General features: G+C 48.2%; 1 protein-coding gene across 1 annotated transcript in view; it reads right to left on the reverse strand.

Moving 5' to 3' along the window:
- Nucleotides 1-751: 751 nt before the first annotated feature.
- smcr8a (Smith-Magenis syndrome chromosome region, candidate 8a) overlaps nt 752-22,430 on the reverse strand; it is a 46,057-nt gene continuing 24,378 nt past the window's right edge. The window contains exons 7-9 of the mRNA XM_052507773.1: nt 2,478-4,140; nt 1,977-2,438; nt 752-1,931 (exon numbers count right to left, since the gene is read on the reverse strand). Of these exons, the coding sequence (XP_052363733.1) occupies nt 2,775-4,140 (1,366 nt within the window). The 3' untranslated portion in view covers nt 752-1,931; nt 1,977-2,438; nt 2,478-2,774. The remainder of the gene's footprint in view (nt 1,932-1,976; nt 2,439-2,477; nt 4,141-22,430) is intronic.

Below are 22,430 nucleotides of genomic sequence, written 5' to 3' on the forward strand. Positions count from 1 at the left end.
TGTTAGATGAGATGTGTTGAATGGGCACCAATCTGGTCTTTGATCCTCTTTTGTTAGATTAGATGTGTTGAATGGGCACCAATCTGGTCTTTGATCCTCTTTTGTTAGATGAGATGTGTTGAATGGGCACCAATCTGGTCTTTGATCCTCTTTTGTTAGATTAGATGTGTTGAATGGGCACCAATCTGGTCTTTGATCCTCTTTTGTTAGATTAGATGTGTTGAATGGGCACCAATCTGGTCTTTGATCCTCTTTTGTTAGATGAGATGTGTTGAATGGGCACCAATCTGGTCTTTGATCCTCTTTTGTTAGATTAGATGTGTTGAATGGGCACCAATCTGGTCTTTGATCCTCTTTTGTTAGATGAGATGTGTTGAATGGGCACCAATCTGGTCTTTGATCCTCTTTTGTTAGATTAGATGTGTTGAATGGGCACCAATCTGGTCTTTGATCCTCTTTTGTTAGATTAGATGTGTTGAATGGGCACCAATCTGGTCATTTTACAACGTCAACGCGTTCCTAAGCAACTGTAGTAGTACTGTGGTTCCGTGGACAACATGCAACGTCACGGCAGACAGACGTTGCCTCACGTTTCAACACACACAGAACATATTAACGTTTCACACACACACACACAGAACATGCCTCATATTAACGTTTCACACACACAGAACACATTAACACACACACACACAGAACATGCCTTAACGTTTCACAACACACACACACACAAACATGCCTCATATTAACACACACACACAGAACATATTAACGTTTCACACACACACAGAACATGGAACATATTAACGTTTCACACACACACAGAACATATTAACGTTTCACACACACACACACACACACACACATGCCTCATATTAACGTTTCACACACACACAGAACATATTAACGTTTCACACACACACAGAACATATTAACGTTTCACACAACACACACACTTCTCGCTCAGATCAGAAGGAGGGTTCATAGTGACTTGTCAACCAATCAACCAGGTTCCCCCGCCCCCCAAGGCCAGGCCATTCATCGGAAGGACGGTTCATAGTGACTTATCAACCAGGTTCCCCCGCCCCCAAAGGTCAGGCCATTCATCGGAAGGAGGGTTCATAGTGACTTATCAACCAGGTTCCCCCGCCCCCCAAGGCCAGGGCATTCATCAGAAGGACGGTTCATAGTGACTTATCAACCAGGTTCCCCCGCCCCCCAGGGTCAGGCCATTCATCGGAAGGACGGTTCATAGTGACTTATCAACCAGGTTCCCCCGCCCCCCAAAGGTCAGGCCATTCATCGGAAGGAGGGTTCATAGTGACTTATCAACCAGGTTCCCCCGCCCCCCAAGGTTAGGGCATTCATCAGAAGGACGGTTCATAGTGACTTATCAACCAATCAACCAGGTTCCCCCGCCCCCCAGGGTCAGGCCATTCATCGGAAGGAGGGTTCATAGTGACTTATCAACCAGGTTCCCCCGCCCCCCAAGGTTAGGGCATTCATCAGAAGGACGGTTCATAGTGACTTATCAACCAATCAACCAGGTTCCCCCGCCCCCCAGGGTCAGGCCATTCATCGGAAGGAGGGTTCATAGTGACTTATCAACCAGGTTCCCCCGCCCCCCAAGGCCAGGCCATTCATCGGAAGGAGGACTTGATGGACAGCATGACGGTGACGTCACTGACGTGAACACTGCTACATTACATTCAACCCCCTCCGTCTCTCCTGGTTACCTAGGAGACGGAGACAGGCCCTCCGTCTCTCCTGGTTACCTAGGAGACAGAGACAGGCCCTCCGTCTCTCCTGGTTACCTAGGAGACAGAGACAGGCCCTCCGTCTCTCCTGGTTACCTAGAAGACAGAGACAGGCCCTCCGTCTCTCCTGGTTACCTAGGAGACAGAGACAGGCTCTCCGTCTCTCCTGGTTACCTAGGAGACAGAGACAGGCCCAGGCCCTCCGTCTCTCCTGGTTACCTAGGAGACAGAGACAGGCCCTCCGTCTCTCCTGGTTACCTAGGAGACAGAGACAGGCCCTCCGTCTCTCCTGGTTACCTAGAAGACAGAGACAGGCCCTCCGTCTCTCCTGGTTACCTAGGAGACAGAGACAGGCCCTCCGTCTCTCCTGGTTACCTAGGAGACAGAGACAGGCCCTCCGTCTCTCCTGGTTACCTAGGAGACAGAGACAGGCCCTCCGTCTCTCCTGGTTACCTAGGAGACAGAGACAGGCCCTCCGTCTCTCCTGGTTACCTAGGAGACAGAGACAGGCCCTCCGTCTCTCCTGGTTACCTAGGAGACAGAGACAGGCCCTCCGTCTCTCCTGGTTACCTAGGAGACAGAGACAGGCCCTCAGTCTCTCCTGGTTACCTAGGAGACAGAGACAGGCCCTCAGTCTCTCCTGGTTACCTAGGAGACAGGCCCTCCGTCTCTCCTGGTTACCTAGGAGACAGAGACAGGCCCTCAGTCTCTCCTGATTACCTAGGAGACAGAGACAGGCCCTCCGTCTCTCCTGGTTACCTAGGAGACAGAGACAGGCCCTCAGTCTCTCCTGGTTACCTAGGAGACAGAGACAGGCCCTCAGTCTCTCCTGATTACCTAGGAGACAGAGACAGGCCCTCCGTCTCTCCTGGTTACCGAGGAGACAGAGACGGGCCCTCCCATCTCCAACCCAGAGTGAATCTACCGCAGATCTGTCTCCTCCGGTGTTGTTTTGAGGAGGTGAGTAGAGAGGACTTGAAGGCTCTCAGGAGATTCGGCCCCAGTCAGTGTTTCAGATCAGATCTTGTATAGGAGACTGGTGGTGTAGTTAAAGGTGAAGCTGGGTGGAGCTCTGCTCCTAGTAGCAGACTGATGGACGGTAGGGTCGAGGTACTGCTCTGGGGTTATAGCGCCCCCAGTGGTAGGGTCGAGGTACTGCTCTGGGGTTATAGCGCCCCCAGTGGTAGTGTCGAGGTACTGTGCTGGGGTTATAGCGCCCCCAGTGGAAGGGTCTATGTACTGCGCTGGCGTTATAGCGCCCCCAGTGGTAGGGTCTAGGCCCGTCTCTGGGGTTATAGCGCCCCCAGTGGTAGGGTCTAGGCCCGTCTCTGGGGTTATACCGCCCCCAGTGGTAGGGTCTAGGCCCGTCTCTGGGGTTATAGCGCCCCCAGTGGTAGAGTCTATGCCAGTCTCTGGGGTTATAGCGCACCCAGTGGTAGAGTCTAGGCCCGTCTCTGGGGTTATAGTGCCCCCAGTGGTAGGCTCTACGCCCGTCTCTGGGGTTATAGCGCCCCCAGTGGTAGGCTCTACGCCCGTCTCTGGGGTTATAGCGCCCCCAGTGGTAGGGTCTAGGCCCGTCTCTGGGGTTATAGCGCCCCCAGTGGTAGGGTCTAGGCCCGTCTCTGGGGTTATAGCGCCCCCAGTGGTAGGGTCTAGGCCCGTCTCTGGGGTTATAGCGCCCCCAGTGGTAGGGTCTAGGCCCGTCTCTGGGGTTATAGCGCCCCCAGTGGTAGGGTCTAGGCCCGTCTCTGGGGTTATAGCGCCCCCAGTGGTAGGGTCTAGGTACTGCCCTGTATTCACTCTGCCTCCAGTATTAGACTCAGGGTCTTGTTGGTCTACAGCACCCCCTGTGGTAGGGTCTAGGTACTGCTCTGAGTTTATAGTGCCCCCAGTGGTAGGGTCTAGTATGTTGTTAGCTTCCAGGTCCTGCTGTGTGGTTCCAGGCGTGTTCTCCTTCTCCAGGTGGGGTTGTGTAGTAACAGCTCCTCCGGAGGTACTGTCCAGGTAGTGCTGTGTGATCAGCTGACTCAGGTACATCAGGATGGAACAGTCGTCTTCCCCAAGCCTGAGCTGATCCCTCAGGAAGCCTCTCGTCCTCTCCTCCACTTCCTGTCTCTCCTCCAGGTGGCTGATGGGAAGGTGGAGGTGATGCGTAAAGCTAAGGAGGAAGGCCCGGGAAGCCAGTCCACTGAGCACGTTCTGGAGATGAAGGAAGTAGGTTGAACCTCGACGCAGACGGGTTCGGTGGTCCGCCACGTTGGCCAGGAGGGTTCCGCGGTAGCCGGGGCAACGGAGGGTCTTCCGGTCGGCGTCCAGGACGGAGATGTAACGGCTGTAGCGAGACAGAGAGCAGAGCATGCTGGTCCCCACGGGAGACGCCATCCTGGGAGGGAAAGAGGGAGGAGAACTTCAGTCTGAGTGAGATGCAAAGCGCCTCGTGAAAGTCTAGACAGATTTTATATTGATCAATGGGGGAAAACCCAAATAAATGCACTTTTTATACTTTAATTTAAGGCCGCAAAATGAGAACTATGCAAGGGGTGTGTAGCCTTTAATTAGGCTGTCTGTATGAGTAGGAGCTTGGAGGCATGTCTACTGTATTTAGGGTAGGAGGCATGTCTACTGTATATAGGGTAGGAGGAGGAGGCATGTCTACTGTATATAGGGTAGGATAATGTCTACTGTATATAGGGTAGGAGGCATGTCTACTGTATATAGGGTAGGATAATGTCTACTGTATATAGGGTAGGATAATGTCTACTGTATATAGGGTAGGATAATGTCTACTGTATATAGGGTAGGATAATGTCTACTGTATATAGGGTAGGAGGCATGTCTACTGTATATAGGGTAGGAGGAGGAGGCATGTCTACTGTATATAGGGTAGGATAATGTCTACTGTATATAGGGTAGGATAATGTCTACTGTATATAGGGTAGGAGGCATGTCTACTGTATATAGGGTAGGATAATGTCTACTGTATATAGGGTAGGATAATGTCTACTGTATATAGGGTAGGAGGCATGTCTACTGTATATAGGGTAGGAGGAGGAGGCATGTCTACTGTATATAGGGCAGGAGGAGGAGGCATGTCTACTGTATATAGGGTAGGAGGAGGAGGCATGTCTACTGTATATAGGGTAGGAGGCATGTCTACTGTATATAGGGTAGGAGGAGGAGGCATGTCTACTGTATATAGGGGAGGAGGCATGTCTACTGTATATAGGGTAGGAGGCATGTCTACTGTATATAGGGTAGGAGGAGGAGGCATGTCTACTGTATATAGGGTAGGAGGCATGTCTACTGTATATAGGGTAGGAGGCATGTCTACTGTATATAGGGTAGGAGGAGGCATGTCTACTGTATATAGGGTAGGAGGAGGCATGTCTACTGTATATAGGGTAGGAGGAGGCATGTCTACTGTATATAGGGTAGGAGGAGGCATGTCTACTGTATATAGGGTAGGAGGAGGCATGTCTACTGTATATAGGGTAGGAGACATGTCTACTGTATATAGGGTAGGAGGAGGAGGCATGTCTACTGTATATAGGGTAGGAGGCGGAGGCATGTCTACTGTATATAGGGTAGGATAATGTCTACTGTATATAGGGTAGGAGGAGGCATGTCTACTGTATATAGGGTAGGAGGAGGCATGTCTACTGTATATAGGGTAGGAGGCATGTCTACTGTATATAGGGTAGGAGGAGGCATGTCTACTGTATATAGGGTAGGAGGCATGTCTACTGTATATAGGGTAGGAGGAGGCATGTCTACTGTATATAGGGTAGAAGGAGGCATGTCTACTGTATATAGGGTAGGAGGAGGCATGTCTACTGTATATAGGGTAGGAGGCATGTCTACTGTATATAGGGTAGGAGGAGGCATGTCTACTGTATATAGGGTAGGAGGAGGCATGTCTACTGTATATAGGGTAGGAGGAGGCATGTCTACTGTATATAGGGTAGGAGGAGGCATGTCTACTGTATATAGGGTAGGAGGAGGCATGTCTACTGTATATAGGGTAGGAGGCATGTCTACTGTATATAGGGTAGGAGGCATGTCTACTGTATATAGGGTAGGAGGCATGTCTACTGTATATAGGGTAGGAGGAGGCATGTCTACTGTATATAGGGTAGGAGGCATGTCTACTGTATATAGGGTAGGAGGAGGCATGTCTACTGTATATAGGGTAGGAGGAGGCATGTCTACTGTATATAGGGTAGGAGGCATGTCTACTGTATATAGGGTAGGAGGAGGCATGTCTACTGTATATAGGGTAGGAGGCATGTCTACTGTATATAGGGTAGGAGGCATGTCTACTGTATATAGGGTAGGAGGCATGTCTACTGTATATAGGGTAGGAGGAGGCATGTCTACTGTATATAGGGTAGGAGGAGGCATGTCTACTGTATATAGGGTAGGAGGAGGAGGCATGTCTACTGTATATAGGGTAGGAGGCATGTCTACTGTATATAGGGTAGGAGGCATGTCTACTGTATATAGGGTAGGAGGAGGAGGCATGTCTACTGTATATAGGGTAGGAGGCATGTCTACTGTATTTAGGGTAGGAGGCATGTCTACTGTATTTAGGGTAGGAGGAGGAGGCATGTCTACTGTATATAGGGTAGGAGGAGGAGGCATGTCTACTGTATATAGGGTAGGAGGAGGCATGTCTACTGTATATAGGGTAGGAGGCATGTCTACTGTATATAGGGCAGGAGGAGGCATGTCTACTGTATATAGGGTAGGATGAGGCATGTCTACTGTATTTAGGGTAGGAGGCATGTCTACTGTATATAGGGTAGGAGGAGGCATGTCTACTGTATATAGGGTAGGAGGAGGAGGCATGTCTACTGTATATAGGGTAGGAGGCATGTCTACTGTATATAGGGTAGGAGGAGGCATGTCTACTGTATATAGGGTAGGAGGCATGTCTACTGTATATAGGGGAGGAGGCATGTCTACTGTATATAGGGTAGGAGGAGGCATGTCTACTGTATATAGGGTAGGAGGAGGCATGTTTACTGTATATAGGGTAGGAGGAGGCATGTCTACTGTATATAGGGTAGGAGGCATGTCTACTGTATATAGGGTAGGAGGCATGTCTACTGTATATAGGGTAGGAGGAGGCATGTCTACTGTATATAGGGTAGGAGGAGGCATGTTTACTGTATATAGGGTAGGAGGAGGCATGTCTACTGTATATAGGGTAGGAGGAGGCATGTCTACTGTATATAGGGTAGGAGGAGGAGGCATGTCTACTGTATATAGGGTAGGAGGCATGTCTACTATATATAGGGTAGGAGGAGGCATGTCTACTGTATATAGGGTAGGAGGAGGCATGTCTACTGTATATAGGGTAGGAGGAGGAGGCATGTCTACTGTATATAGGGTAGGAGGAGGCATGTCTACTGTATATAGGGTAGGAGGAGGCATGTCTACTGTATATAGGGTAGGAGGAGGCATGTCTACTGTATATAGGGTAGGAGGAGGCATGTCTACTGTATATAGGGTAGGAGGAGGCATGTCTACTGTATATAGGGTAGGAGGAGGCATGTCTACTGTATATAGGGTAGGAGGAGGCATGTCTACTGTATATAGGGTAGGAGGCATGTCTACTGTATATAGGGTAGGAGGCATGTCTACTGTATATAGGGTAGGAGGCATGTCTACTGTATATAGGGTAGGAGGAGGCATGTCTACTGTATATAGGGTAGGAGGAGGCATGTCTACTGTATATAGGGTAGGAGGAGGCATGTCTACTGTATATAGGGTAGGAGGAGGCATGTCTACTGTATATAGGGTAGGAGGAGGCATGTCTACTGTATATAGGGTAGGAGGAGGCATGTCTACTGTATATAGGGTAGGAGGCATGTCTACTGTATATAGGGTAGGAGGAGGAGGCATGTCTACTGTATATAGGGTAGGAGGCATGTCTACTGTATATAGGGTAGGAGGCATGTCTAGTGGTGTGGGGGCTGTGCTTTGGCAAAGTGGGTGGGGTTATATCCTTCCTGTTTGGCCCTGTCCGGGGGTGTCCTCGGATGGGGCCACAGTGTCTCCTGACCCCTCCTGTCTCAGCCTCCAGTATTTATGCTGCAGTAGTTTGTGTCGGGGGGCTAGGGTCAGTTTGTTATATCTGGAGTACTTCTCCTGTCCTATTCGGTGTCCTGTGTGAATCTAAGTGTGCGTTCTCTAATTCTCTCCTTCTCTCTTTCTTTCTCTCTCTCGGAGGACCTGAGCCCTAGGACCATGCCCCAGGACTACCTGACATGATGACTCCTTGCTGTCCCCAGTCCACCTGGCCATGCTGCTGCTCCAGTTTCAACTGGCCTGGGCCCTAGGACCATGTCCCAGGACTACCTGACATGAGGACTCCTTGCTGTCCCCAGTCCACCTGGCCATGCTCCTGCTCCAGTTTCAACTGTTCTGCCTTACTATTATTCAACCATGCTAGTCATTTATGAACATTTGAACATCTTGGCCACGTTCTGTTATAATCTCCACCCGGCACAGCCAAAGAGGACTGGCCACCCCACATATGCTCTCTCTAATTCTCTCTTTCTTTCTCTCTCTCTCGGAGGACCTGAGCCCTAGGACAGTGCCCCAGGACTACCTGACATGATGGCTCCTTGCTGTCCCCATTCCACCTGACTGCTGCTGCTCCAGTTTCAACTGTTCTGCCTTATTATTATTCGACCATGCTGGTCATTTATGAACATTTGAACATCTTGGTCATGTTCTGTTATAATCTCTACCCGGCACAGCCAGAAGAGGACTGTCCACCCCACATAGCCCGGTTCCTCTCTAGGTTTCTTCCTAGGTTTTGGCCTTTCTAGGGAGTTTTTCCTAGCCACCGTGCTTTTACACCTGCATTGTTTGCTGTTTGGGGTTTTAGGCTGGGTTTCTGTACAGCACTTTGAGATATCAGCTGATGTACGAAGGGCTATATAAATAAATTTGATTTGATTTGATTTACTGTATATAGGGTAGGAGGCATGTCTACTGTATATAGGGTAGGAGGAGGAGGCATGTCTACTGTATATAGGGTAGGAGGAGGCATGTCTACTGTATATAGGGTAGGAGGCATGTCTACTGTATATAGGGTAGGAGGAGGCATGTCTACTGTATATAGGGTAGGAGGCATGTCTACTGTATATAGGGTAGGAGGCATGTCTACTGTATATAGGGTAGGAGGCATGTCTACTGTATATAGGGTAGGAGGAGGCATGTCTACTGTATATAGGGTAGGAGGAGGAGGCATGTCTACTGTATATAGGGTAGGAGGAGGCATGTCTACTGTATATAGGGTAGGAGGAGGCATGTCTACTGTATTTAGGGTAGGAGGAGGCATGTCTACTGTATATAGGGTAGGAGGCATGTCTACTGTATATAGGGTAGGAGGAGGCATGTCTACTGTATATAGGGTAGGAGGCATGTCTACTGTATATAGGGTAGGAGGCATGTCTACTGTATATAGGGTAGGAGGCATGTCTACTGTATATAGGGTAGGAGGAGGCAGGCATGTCTACTGTATATATAGGGTAGGAGGAGGAGGCATGTCTACTGTATATATAGGTAGGAGGAGAGGCATGTCTACTGTATATAGGGTAGGAGGAGGCATGTCTACTGTATATAGGGTAGGAGGCATGTCTACTGTATATAGGGTAGGAGGAGGAGGCATGTCTACTGTATATAGGGTAGGAGGAGGCATGTCTACTGTATATAGGGTAGGAGGCATGTCTACTGTATATAGGGTAGGAGGCATGTCTACTGTATATAGGGTAGGAGGCATGTCTACTGTATATAGGGTAGGAGGCATGTCTACTGTATATAGGGTAGGATAATGTCTACTGTATATAGGGTAGGAGGCATGTCTACTGTATATAGGGTAGGAGGAGGCATGTCTACTGTATATAGGGTAGGAGGAGGCATGTCTACTGTATATAGGGTAGGAGGAGGCATGTCTACTGTATATAGGGTAGGAGGAGGCATGTCTACTGTATATAGGGTAGGAGGCATGTCTACTGTATATAGGGTAGGAGGAGGCATGTCTACTGTATATAGGGTAGGAGGCATGTCTACTGTATATAGGGTAGGAGGCATGTCTACTGTATATAGGGTAGGAGGAGGCATGTCTACTGTATATAGGGTAGGAGGAGGCATGTCTACTGTATATAGGGTAGGAGGAGGCATGTCTACTGTATATAGGGTAGGAGGAGGCATGTCTACTGTATATAGGGTAGGAGGCATGTCTACTATATATAGGGTAGGATAATGTCTACTGTATATAGGGTAGGAGGAGGCATGTCTACTATATATAGGGTAGGAGGCATGTCTACTGTATATAGGGTAGGAGGCATGTCTACTGTATATAGGGTAGGAGAAGGAGGCATGTCTACTGTATATAGGGTAGGAGGAGGAGGCATGTCTACTGTATATAGGGTAGGAGGAGGAGGCATGTCTACTGTATATAGGGTAGGAGGCATGTCTACTATATATAGGGTAGGAGGAGGCATGTCTACTGTATATAGGGTAGGAGGAGGCATGTCTACTGTATATAGGGTAGGAGGAGGCATGTCTACTGTATATAGGGTAGGAGGAGGCATGTCTACTGTATATAGGGTAGGAGGAGGCATGTCTACTGTATATAGGGTAGGAGGAGGCATGTCTACTGTATATAGGGTAGGAGGCATGTCTACTGTATATAGGGTAGGAGGCATGTCTACTGTATATAGGGTAGGAGGCATGTCTACTGTATATAGGGTAGGAGGAGGAGGCATGTCTACTGTATATAGGGTAGGAGGAGGAGGCATGTCTACTGTATATAGGGTAGGAGGCATGTCTACTATATATAGGGTAGGAGGCATGTCTACTGTATATAGGGTAGGAGGAGGCATGTCTACTGTATATAGGGTAGGAGGAGGCATGTCTACTGTATATAGGGTAGGAGGAGGCATGTCTACTGTATATAGGGTAGGAGGCATGTCTACTGTATATAGGGTAGGAGGAGGCATGTCTACTGTATATAGGGTAGGAGGCATGTCTACTGTATATAGGGTAGGAGGCATGTCTACTGTATATAGGGTAGGAGGAGGCATGTCTACTGTATATAGGGTAGGAGGAGGCATGTCTACTGTATATAGGGTAGGAGGAGGCATGTCTACTGTATATAGGGTAGGAGGCATGTTACATTTACATTTACATTTAAGTCAGGAGGAGCGCTCTTATCAGGAGCGACTTACAAATAGGAGTGCATTCACCTTATGACATCCAGTGGAACAGGCAATAGTGCATCTAAATCTTTTAGGGGGAGGCATGTTACTTATCCTATCCTAGGAGGAGGTATTCCTTAAAGAGGTGGGGTTTCAGGTGTCTCCGGAAGGTGGTGATTGACTCCGCTGTCCTGGCGTCGTGAGGGAGTTTGTTCCACCATTGGGGGGCCAGAGCAGCGAACAGTTTTGACTGGGCTGAGCGGGAACTGTACTTCCTCAGTGGTAGGGAGGCTAGCAGGCCAGAGGTGGATGAACGCAGTGCCCTTGTTTGGGTGTAGGGCGAGTGAGAGGAGGCATGTCTACTGTATATAGGGTAGGAGGAGGCATGTCTACTGTATATAGGGTAGGAGGCATGTCTACTGTATATAGGGTAGGAGGCATGTCTACTGTATATAGGGTAGGAGGAGGCATGTCTACTGTATATAGGGTAGGAGGAGGCATGTCTACTGTATATAGGGTAGGAGGAGGCATGTCTACTGTATATAGGGTAGGAGGCATGTCTACTGTATATAGGGTAGGAGGCATGTCTACTGTATATAGGGTAGGAGGAGGCATGTCTACTGTATATAGGGTAGGAGGAGGCATGTCTACTGTATATAGGGTAGGAGTCTACTGTATATAGGTTAGGAGGCATGTCTACTGTATATAGGGTAGGAGGAGGCATGTCTACTGTATATAGGGTAGGAGGAGGCATGTCTACTGTATATAGGGTAGGAGGAGGCATGTCTACTGTATATAGGGTAGGAGGAGGCATGTCTACTGTATATAGGGTAGGAGGAGGCATGTCTACTGTATATAGGGTAGGAGGCATGTCTACTGTATATAGGAGGCATGGTAGGGAGGAGGCATGTCTACTGTATATAGGGTAGGAGGAGGCATGTCTACTGTATATAGGGTAGGAGGAGGCATGTCTACTGTATATAGGGTAGGAGGAGGCATGTCTACTGTATATAGGGTAGGAGGAGGCATGTCTACTGTATATAGGGTAGGAGGAGGCATGTCTACTGTATATAGGGTAGGAGGAGGCATGTCTACTGTATATAGGGTAGGAGGAGGCATGTCTACTGTATATAGGGTAGGAGGAGGCATGTCTACTGTATATAGGGTAGGAGGAGGCATGTCTACTGTATATAGGGTAGGAGGAGGCATGTCTACTGTATATAGGGTAGGAGGAGGCATGTCTACTGTATATAGGGTAGGAGGAGGCATGTCTACTGTATATAGGGTAGGAGGAGGCATGTCTACTGTATATAGGGTAGGAGGAGGCATGTCTACTGTATTTAGGGTAGGAGGCATGTCTACTGTATATAGGGTAGGAGGAGGCATGTCTACTGTATATAGGGTAGGAGGAGGCATGTCTACTGTATATAGGGTAGGAGGAGGAGGCATGTCTACTGTATATAGGGTAGGAGGAGGAGGCATGTCTACTGTATATAGGGTAGGAGGCATGTCTACTGTATATAGGGTAGGAGGCATGTCTACTGTATATAGGGTAGGAGGCATGTCTACTGTATATAGGGTAGGAGGAGGCATGTCTACTGTATATAGGGTAGGAGGAGGCATGTCTACTGTATATAGGGTAGGAGGCATGTCTACTGTATATAGGGTAGGAGGAGGCATGTCTACTGTATATAGGGTAGGAGGCATGTCTACTGTATATAGGGTAGGAGGCATGTCTACTGTATATAGGGTAGGAGGAGGCATGTCTACTGTATATAGGGTAGGAGGCATGTCTACTGTATATAGGGTAGGAGGAGGCATGTCTACTGTATATAGGGTAGGAGGAGGCATGTCTACTGTATATAGGGTAGGAGGAGGCATGTCTACTGTATATAGGGTAGGAGGCATGTCTACTGTATATAGGGTAGGATAATGTCTACTGTATATAGGGCAGGATAATGTCTACTGTATATAGGGTAGGAGGCATGTCTACTGTATATAGGGTAGGATAATGTCTACTGTATATAGGGTAGGAGGAGGCATGTCTACTGTATATAGGGTAGGAGGAGGAGGCATGTCTACTGTATTTAGGGTAGGAGGCATGTCTACTGTATATAGGGTAGGATAATGTCTACTGTATATAGGGTAGGAGGAGGAGGCATGTCTACTGTATATAGGGTAGGAGGAGGAGGCATGTCTACTGTATTTAGGGTAGGAGGCATGTCTACTGTATATAGGGTAGGAGTCATGTCTACTGTATATAGGGTAGGAGGCATGTCTACTGTATATAGGGTATGAGGCATGTCTACTGTATATAGGGTAGGAGGCATGTCTACTGTATATAGGGTAGGAGGAGGCATGTCTACTGTATATAGGGTAGGAGGAGGCATGTCTACTGTATATAGGGTAGGAGGAGGCATGTCTACTGTATATAGGGTAGGAGGAGGCATGTCTACTGTATATAGGGTAGGAGGCATGTCTACTGTATTTAGGGTAGGAGGCATGTCTACTGTATATAGGGTAGGAGGCATGTCTACTGTATTTAGGGTAGGAGGAGGAGGCATGTCTACTGTATATAGGGTAGGAGGCATGTCTACTGTATATAGGGTAGGAGGCATGTCTACTGTATATAGGGTAGGAGGCATGTCTACTGTATATAGGGTAGGAGGAGGCATGTCTACTGTATATAGGGTAGGAGGAGGCATGTCTACTGTATATAGGGTAGGAGGCATGTCTACTGTATATAGGGTAGGAGGAGGCATGTCTACTGTATATAGGGTAGGAGGAGGCATGTCTACTGTATATAGGGTAGGAGGCATGTCTACTGTATATAGGGTAGGAGGAGGCATGTCTACTGTATATAGGGTAGGAGGAGGCATGTTTACTGTATATAGAGTAGGAGGCATGTCTACTGTATATAGGGTAGGAGGAGGCATGTCTACTGTATATAGGGTAGGATAATGTCTACTGTATATAGGGTAGGAGGCATGTCTACTGTATATAGGGTAGGAGACATGTCTACTGTATATAGGGTAGGAGGCATGTCTACTGTATATAGGGTAGGAGACATGTCTACTGTATATAGGGTAGGAGACATGTCTACTGTATATAGGGTAGGAGGAGGCATGTCTACTGTATATAGGGTAGGAGGCATGTCTACTGTATATAGGGTAGGAGGCATGTCTACTGTATATAGGGTAGGAGGAGGAGGCATGTCTACTGTATATAGGGTAGGAGGAGGCATGTCTACTGTATATAGGGTAGGAGGAGGCATGTCTACTGTATATAGGGTAGGAGGAGGAGGCATGTCTACTGTATATAGGGTAGGAGGAGGCATGTCTACTGTATATAGGGTAGGAGGCATGTCTACTGTATATAGGGTAGGAGGCATGTCTACTGTATATAGGGTAGGAGGCATGTCTACTGTATATAGGGTAGGAGGCATGTCTACTGTATATAGGGTAGGAGGAGGCATGTCTACTGTATATAGGGTAGGAGGAGGCATGTCTACTGTATATAGGGTAGGAGGAGGCATGTCTACTGTATATAGGGTAGGAGGAGGCATGTCTACTGTATATAGGGTAGGAAAATGTCTACTGTATATTTTTATTTTATTTTTTTTATTTCACCTTTATTTAACCAGGTAGGCTAGTTGAGAACAAGTTCTCATTTGCAACTGCGACCTGGCCAAGATAAAGCATAGCAGTGTGAACAGACAACACAGAGTTACACATGGAGTAAACAATTAGCAAGTCAATAACACAGTAGAAAAAAATGGGCAGTCTATATACAATGTGTGCAAAAGGCATGAGGAGGTAGGCGAATAATACAATTTTGCAGATTAACACTGGAGTGATAAATGATCAGATGGGCATGTACAGGTAGAGATATTGGTGTGCAAAGAGCAGAAAAGTAAATAAATAAAAACAGTATAAAAACAGTATGGGAATGAGGTAGGTGAAAAAGGGTGAGCTATTTACCTATAGACTATGTACAGCTGCAGCGATCGGTTAGCTGCTCGGATAGCTGATGTTTGAAGTTGGTGAGGGAGATAAAGTCTCCAACTTCAGCGATTTTGCAATTCGTTCCAGTCACAGGCAGCAGAGTACTGGAACGAAAGGCGGCCAAATGAGGTGTTGGCTTTAGGGATGATCAGTGAGATACACCTGCTGGAGCGCGTGCTACGGATGGGTGTTGCCATCGTGACCAGTGAACTGAGATAAGGCGGAGCTTTACCTAGCATGGACTTGTAGATGACCTGGAGCCAGTGGGTCTGGCGACGAATATGTAGTGAGGGCCAGCCGACTAGAGCATACAAGTCGCAGTGGTGGGTGGTATAAGGTGCTTTAGTGACAAACGGATGGCACTGTGGTAGACTGCATCCAGTTTGCTGAGTAGAGTGTTGGAAGCCATTTTGTAGATGACATCGCCGAAGTCGAGGATCGGTAGGATAGTCAGTTTTACTAGGGTAAGCTTGGCAGCGTGAGTGAAGGAGGCTTTGTTGCGGAATAGAAAGCCGACTCTGGATTTGATTTTTGATTGGAGATGTTTGATGTGAGTCTGGAAGGAGAGTTTGCAGTCTAGCCAGACACCTAGGTACTTATAGATGTCCACATATTCAAGGTTGGAACCATCCAGGGTGGTGATGCTAGTCGGGCATGCGGGTGCAGGCAGCGATCGGTTGAAAAGCATGCATTTGGTTTTACTCGCGTTTAAGAGCAGTTGGAGGCCACGGAAGGAGTGCTGTATGGCATTGAAGCTCGTTTGGAGGTTGGATAGCACAGTGTCCAATGACGGGCCGAAAGTATATAGAATGGTGTCGTCTGCGTAGAGGTGGATCAGGGAATCGCCCGCAGCAAGAGCAACATCATTGATATATACAGAGAAAAGAGTCGGCCCGAGAATTGAACCCTGTGGCACCCCCATAGAGACTGCCAGAGGACCGGACAGCATGCCCTCTGATTTGACACACTGAACTCTGTCTGCAAAGTAATTGGTGAACCAGGCAAGGCAGTCATCCGAAAAACCTAGGCTGTTGAGTCTGCCGATAAGAATTTGGTGATTGACAGAGTCGAAAGCCTTGGCGAGGTCGATGAAGACGGCTGCACAGTACTGTCTTTTATCGATGGCGGTTATGATATCATTTAGTACCTTGAGTGTGGCTGAGGTGCACCCGTGACCGGCTCGGAAACCAGATTGCACAGCGGAGAAGGTACGGTGGGATTCGAGATGGTCAGTGACCTGTTTGTTGACTTGGCTTTCGAAGACCTTAGATAGGCAGGGCAGGATGGATATAGGTCTATAGCAGTTTGGGTCCAGGGTGTCTCCCCTTTGAAGAGGGGATGACTGCGGCAGCTTTCCAATCCTTGGGGATCTCAGACGATATGAAAGAGAGGTTGAACAGGCTGGTAATAGGGGTTGCGACAATGGCGGCAGATAGTTTCAGAAATAGCGGGTCCAGATTGTCAAGCCCAGCTGATTTGTACGGGTCCAGGTTTTGCAGCTCTTTCAGAACATCTGCTATCTGGATCTGGGTAAAGGAGAACCTGGAGAGGCTTGGGTGAGGAACTACGGGGGGCGGAGCTGTTGGCCGAGGTTGGAGTAGCCAGGCGGAAGGCATGGCCAGCCGTTGAGAAGTGCTTATTGAAGTTTTCGATAATCATGGATTTATCGGTGGAGACCGTGTTTCCTAGCCTCAGTGCAGTGGGCAGCTGGGAGGAGGTGCTCTTGTTCTCCATAGACTTCACAGTGTCCCAGAACTTTTTGGAGTTGGAGCTACAGGATGCAAACTTCTGCCTGAAGAAGCTGGCCTTAGCTTTCCTGACTGACTGCGTGTATTGGTTCCTGACTTCCTGAACAGTTGCATATCACGGGGCTATTCGATGCTATTGCAGTCCGCCACAGGATGTTTTTGTGCTGGTCGAGGGCAGTCAGGTCTGGAGTGAACCAAGGGCTGTATCTGTTCTTGGTTCTGCATTTTTTGAACGGAGCATGCTTATCTAAAATGGTGAGGAAGTTACTTTTAAAGAATGACCAGGCATCCTCAACTGACGGGATGAGGTCAATGTCCTTCCAGGATACACGGGCCAGGTCGATTAGAAAGGCCTGCTCACAGAAGTGTTTTAGGGAGCGTTTGACAGTGATGAGGGTGGTCGTTTGACTGCGGCTCCGTGGCGGATACAGGCGATGAGGCAGTGATCGCTGAGATCCTGGTTGAAGACAGCGGAGGTATATTTGGAGGGCCAGTTGGTCAGGATGACGTCTATGAGGGTGCCCTTGTTTACAGAGTTAGGGTTGTACCTGGTGGGTTCCTTGATGATTTGAGTGAGATTGAGGGCATCTAGCTTAGATTGTAGGACTGCCGGGGGTGTTAAGCATGTCCCAGTTTAGGTCACCTAACAGAACAAACTCTGAAGCTAGATGGGGCGATCAATTCACAAATGGTGTCCAGGGCGCAGCTGGGGGCTGACGGGGGTCGGTAGCAGGCGGCAACAGTGATAGACTTGTTTCTGGAGAGAGTAATTTTCAAAATTAGTAGTTCAAACTGTTTGGGTATGGACCTGGAAAGTATGACATTACTTTGCAGGCTATCTCTGCAGTAGACTGCGACTCCGCCCCCTTTGGCAGTTCTATCTTGACGGAAGATGTTATAGTTGGGTATGGAAATCTCTGAATTTTTGGTGGCCTTCCTGAGCCAGGATTCAGACACGGCAAGGACATCAGGGTTAGCAGAGTGTGCTAAAGCAGTGAGTAAAACAAACTTAGGGAGGAGGCTTCTGATGTTGACATGCATAAAACCAAGACTTTTCGATCACAGAAGTCAACAAATGAGGGTACCTGGGGGCATGCAGGGCCTGGGTTTACCTCCACATCACCCGCGGAACAGAGAAGGAGTAGTATGAGGGTGCGGCTAAAGGCTATCAAAACTGGTCGCCTAGAGCGTTGGGGGCAGAGGATAAGAGGAGCAGGTTTCTGGGCATGGTAGAATATATTCAGGGCATAATGCGCAGACAGGGGTATGGTGGGGTGCGGGTACAGCGGAGGTAAGCCCAGGCACTGGGTGATGATGAGAGAGGTTGTATCTCTGGACATGCTGGTTGTAATGGGTGAGGTCACCGCATGTGTGGGGGGTGGGACAAAGCAGGTGACAGGGGTATGCAGAGTGGATCTAGGGGCTCCATTGTGAACTAAAACAATGATAACTAACCTGAACAACAGTATACAAGGCATATTGACATTTGGGAGAGACATACAGCGAGGCATACAGTAATCACAGGTGTTGAATTGGGAAAGCTAGCTAAAAACAGTAGGCGAGGCTAATCAGCTAGCACAACAAACAGCAGGTAAAATGGCGTTGACTAGGCAACTGGGCCGACAGATAAACAAACAAGCAGAATGGGGTACCGTGATTAATGGACAGTCCAGCGTGCGTCAGCTATGTAGCCAAGAGATCAGTGTCCAGGGGGCAGCGGTGGATGGGCAGGGAAGCTGGGCTGGCGAGTGTTATCCAGGTTTTTTTTTTTTTTTTTTAAACTAACAATGACTAAATAGCTTGTAGCTGGTTAGCGTCTGGAGGTTCTTGAGTGTGTCATAAAAATAAATAAAAATTAAAAGTGATAGCGAATCCGTATCACAGTGGGTGAGGCAGGTTTCCGGAAGGTATAAACAAATAAAAATCAAAGAGAGATAGAAAGTAAATGGGTTCAGAAGTGTTTGGGATGAGGTGAGTCAGATGGTTAGCAGGCCTGTGCTAACAAGCTAACAGTTCGTAGGCCCGGGCTAGACAAGCTAGCCGTTAGCAGGCCGAATAGCAAGTAGGGAGATAGCGAGGGCTAGAGAGCTAACCTTTGGGGGACGTCGCGATGGGGTGAGTCTGTTTATTCCTCTTCTTGCGGTGACATCGACAGACCGGTCGTGGGCCCGGGTAATTGTAGCCCAGGATTATGCTACAGGAGCTCTAGTGCGCTGGGTGAGCTGGAGACACAGCGTTTCAGAAAGCTCGCGGTCCTTGGCCAGCAGATGGATCTTTGGCGATGTCGCAACGAAAAAGCCTGTTGAAACCACCTCGGACGATTATGTCGGCGGACCAGTCGTGATGGATCGGCGGCGCTCCGTGTCGGCAGTAAAGGGTCCAGGCCAATTGGCAAAAGAGGTATCGTTGGGCCTCTTCGGCTAGTCGGGAGGTGGGCTTAGCTCAAGGCTAACTGTAGCTTGTTTTGGGCCAGAGACGTTGGCCAGGAGTAGCCACTCGGAATTGCAGCTAGCTAGTTGCGATGATCCGGTGTAAAGGTTCAGAGCTTGCGGTAGGAATCCGGAGATGTGGTAGAGAAAGAGCAGTCTGATATGCTCTGGGTTGATGTCGCGCTGGTGTTCTAGTTAGCTTAGAAGACCGCTAGCAATGGCTAACTGAGTACGAGCTAGTAGCTAGTTAGTTGGCTAGCTTCTGATGGTGGCTTCGGTTCTAAAGTAAAGTATAGAAAAGGCGGATCCGTACCACATTGGGTGATGCGGGTTGCAGGAGAGTATATTCAGCTCTAGTTTGAAAGTGAGATTAAAATATGTACGAAATATATACAGAAAAAAAACGAAGAAAACTATATTTACACTAGACAGGACGGGACAAGACAAAACATACGTCCGACTGCTACGCCATCTTGGCGTAGCAGGTGTCTACTGTATATAGGGTAGGAGGAGGCATGTCTACTGTATATAGGGTAGGAGTCATGTCTACTGTATATAGGGTAGGATGAGGCATGTCTACTGTATATAGTGTAGGATAATGTCTACTGTATATAGGGTAGGAGGAGGCATGTCTACTGTATATAGGGTAGGAGGCATGTCTACTGTATTTAGGGTAGGAGGCATGTCTACTGTATATAGGGTAGGAGGCATGTCTACTGTATATAGGGTAGGAAAATGTCTACTGTATATAGGGTAGGAGGAGGCATGTCTACTGTATATAGGGTAGGAGGCATGTCTACTGTATTTAGGGTAGGAGGCATGTCTACTGTATATAGGGTAGGAGGCATGTCTACTGTATATAGGGTAGGAAAATGTCTACTGTATATAGGGTAGGAGGAGGCATGTCTACTGTATATAGGGCAGGATAATGTCTACTGTATATAGGGTAGGAGGCATGTCTATTGTATTTAGGGTATGAGGCATGTCTACTGTATTTAGGGTAGGAGGAGGCATGTCTACTGTATATAGGGTAGGAGGAGGCATGTCTACTGTATATAGGGTAGGAGGAGGCATGTCTACTGTATATAGGGTAGGAGGAGGCATGTCTACTGTATATAGGGTAGGAGGAGGCATGTCTACTGTATATAGGGTAGGAGGCATGTCTACTGTATATAGGGTAGGATAATGTCTACTGTATATAGGGTAGGAGGCATGTCTACTGTATATAGGGTAGGAGGAGGCATGTCTACTGTATATAGGGTAGGAGGAGGAGGCATGTCTACTGTATTTAGGGTAGGAGGAGGCATGTCTACTGTATATAGGGTAGGAGGAGGAGGCATGTCTACTGTATTTAGGGTAGGAGGAGGCATGTCTACTGTATATAGGGTAGGAGGAGGAGGCATGTCTACTGTATTTAGGGTAGGAGGAGGCATGTCTACTGTATATAGGGTAGGAGGAGGCATGTCTACTGTATATAGGGTAGGAGGAGGCATGTCTACTGTATATAGGGTAGGAGGAGGCATGTCTACTGTATTTAGGGTAGGAGGAGGCATGTCTACTGTATATAGGGTAGGAGGCATGTCTACTGTATTTAGGGTAGGAGGAGGCATGTCTACTGTATATAGGGTAGGAGGAGGCATGTCTACTGTATATAGGGTAGGAGGAGGAGGCATGTCTACTGTATTTAGGGTAGGAGGAGGCATGTCTACTGTATATAGGGTAGGAGGAGGAGGCATGTCTACTGTATTTAGGGTAGGAGGAGGCATGTCTACTGTATATAGGGTAGGAGGAGGCATGTCTACTGTATATAGGGTAGGAGGAGGCATGTCTACTGTATATAGGGTAGGAGGCATGTCTACTGTATATAGGGTAGGAGGAGGCATGTCTACTGTATATAGGGTAGGAGGAGGCATGTCTACTGTATATAGGGTAGGAGGCATGTCTACTGTATATAGGGTAGGAGGAGGCATGTCTACTGTATATAGGGTAGGAGGAGGAGGCATGTCTACTGTATTTAGGGTAGGAGGAGGCATGTCTACTGTATATAGGGTAGGAGGAGGCATGTCTACTGTATATAGGGTAGGAGGAGGCATGTCTACTGTATATAGGGTAGGAGGAGGCATGTCTACTGTATTTAGGGTAGGAGGCATGTCTACTGTATTTAGGGTAGGAGGCATGTCTACTGTATATAGGGCAGGATAATGTCTACCGTATATAGGCTAGTTGTAACAGGAAGTTCACCGTATATAGGCTAGTTGTAACAGGAAGTTGACCGTATATAGGCTAGTTATAAAAGGAAGTTGACCGTATATGGGCTAGTTATAACAGGAAGTTGACCGTATATGGGCTCGCTATAACAGGAAGTTGACCGTATATAGGCTAGTTATAAAAGGAAGTTAACCGTATATAGGCTAGTTATAAAAGGAAGTTAACCGTATATGGGCTAGTTATAACAGGAAGTTGACCGTATATGGGCTCGCTATAACAGGACGTTGACCGTATATGGGCTCGCTATAACAGGAAGTTGACCGTATATGGGCTCGCTATAACAGGAAGTTGACCGTATATGGGCTAGTTATAAAAGGAAGTGTTTCGGTCAAAAGATGCACTGACTGACCCCAGGACTGATGACAGCATCATGTCATGTGACAGCCTGCTGCTGTAGAGCCCCGCCCCTTCCTCCTCACCTCTGTAGGTCAGAGTTATAACAGGAAGAACACAGGCCCCGCCCCTTCCTCCTCACCTCTGTAGGTCAGAGTTATAACAGGAAGAACACAGGCCCCGCCCCTTCCTCCTCATCTCTGTAGGTCAGAGTTATAACAGGAAGAACACAGGCCCCGCCCCTTCCTCCTCACCTCTGCAGTCCTATGAGTTTCCATCTCTGTAGGTCAGAGTTATAACAGGAAGAACACAGGCCCCGCCCCTTCCTCCTCACCTCTGTAGGTCAGAGTTATAACAGGAAGAACACAGGCCCCGCCCCTTCCTCCTCACCTCTGTAGGTCAGTGTTATAACAGGAAGAACACAGGCCCCGCCCCTTCCTCCTCACCTCTGTAGGTCAGAGTTATAACAGGAAGAACACAGGCCCCGCCCCTTCCTCCTCACCTCTGTAGGTCAGTGTTATAACAGGAAGAACACAGGCCCCGCCCCTTCCTCCTCACCTCTGTAGGTCAGTGTTATAACAGGAAGAACACAGGCCCCGCCCCTTCCTCCTCACCTCTGTAGGTCAGAGTTATAACAGGAAGAACACAGGCCCCGCCCCTTCCTCCTCACCTCTGT

Source organism: Oncorhynchus keta, unplaced genomic scaffold, assembly GCF_023373465.1.
Source record: "Oncorhynchus keta strain PuntledgeMale-10-30-2019 unplaced genomic scaffold, Oket_V2 Un_contig_3082_pilon_pilon, whole genome shotgun sequence".
Taxonomy (NCBI): Eukaryota; Metazoa; Chordata; class Actinopteri; order Salmoniformes; family Salmonidae; genus Oncorhynchus; species Oncorhynchus keta.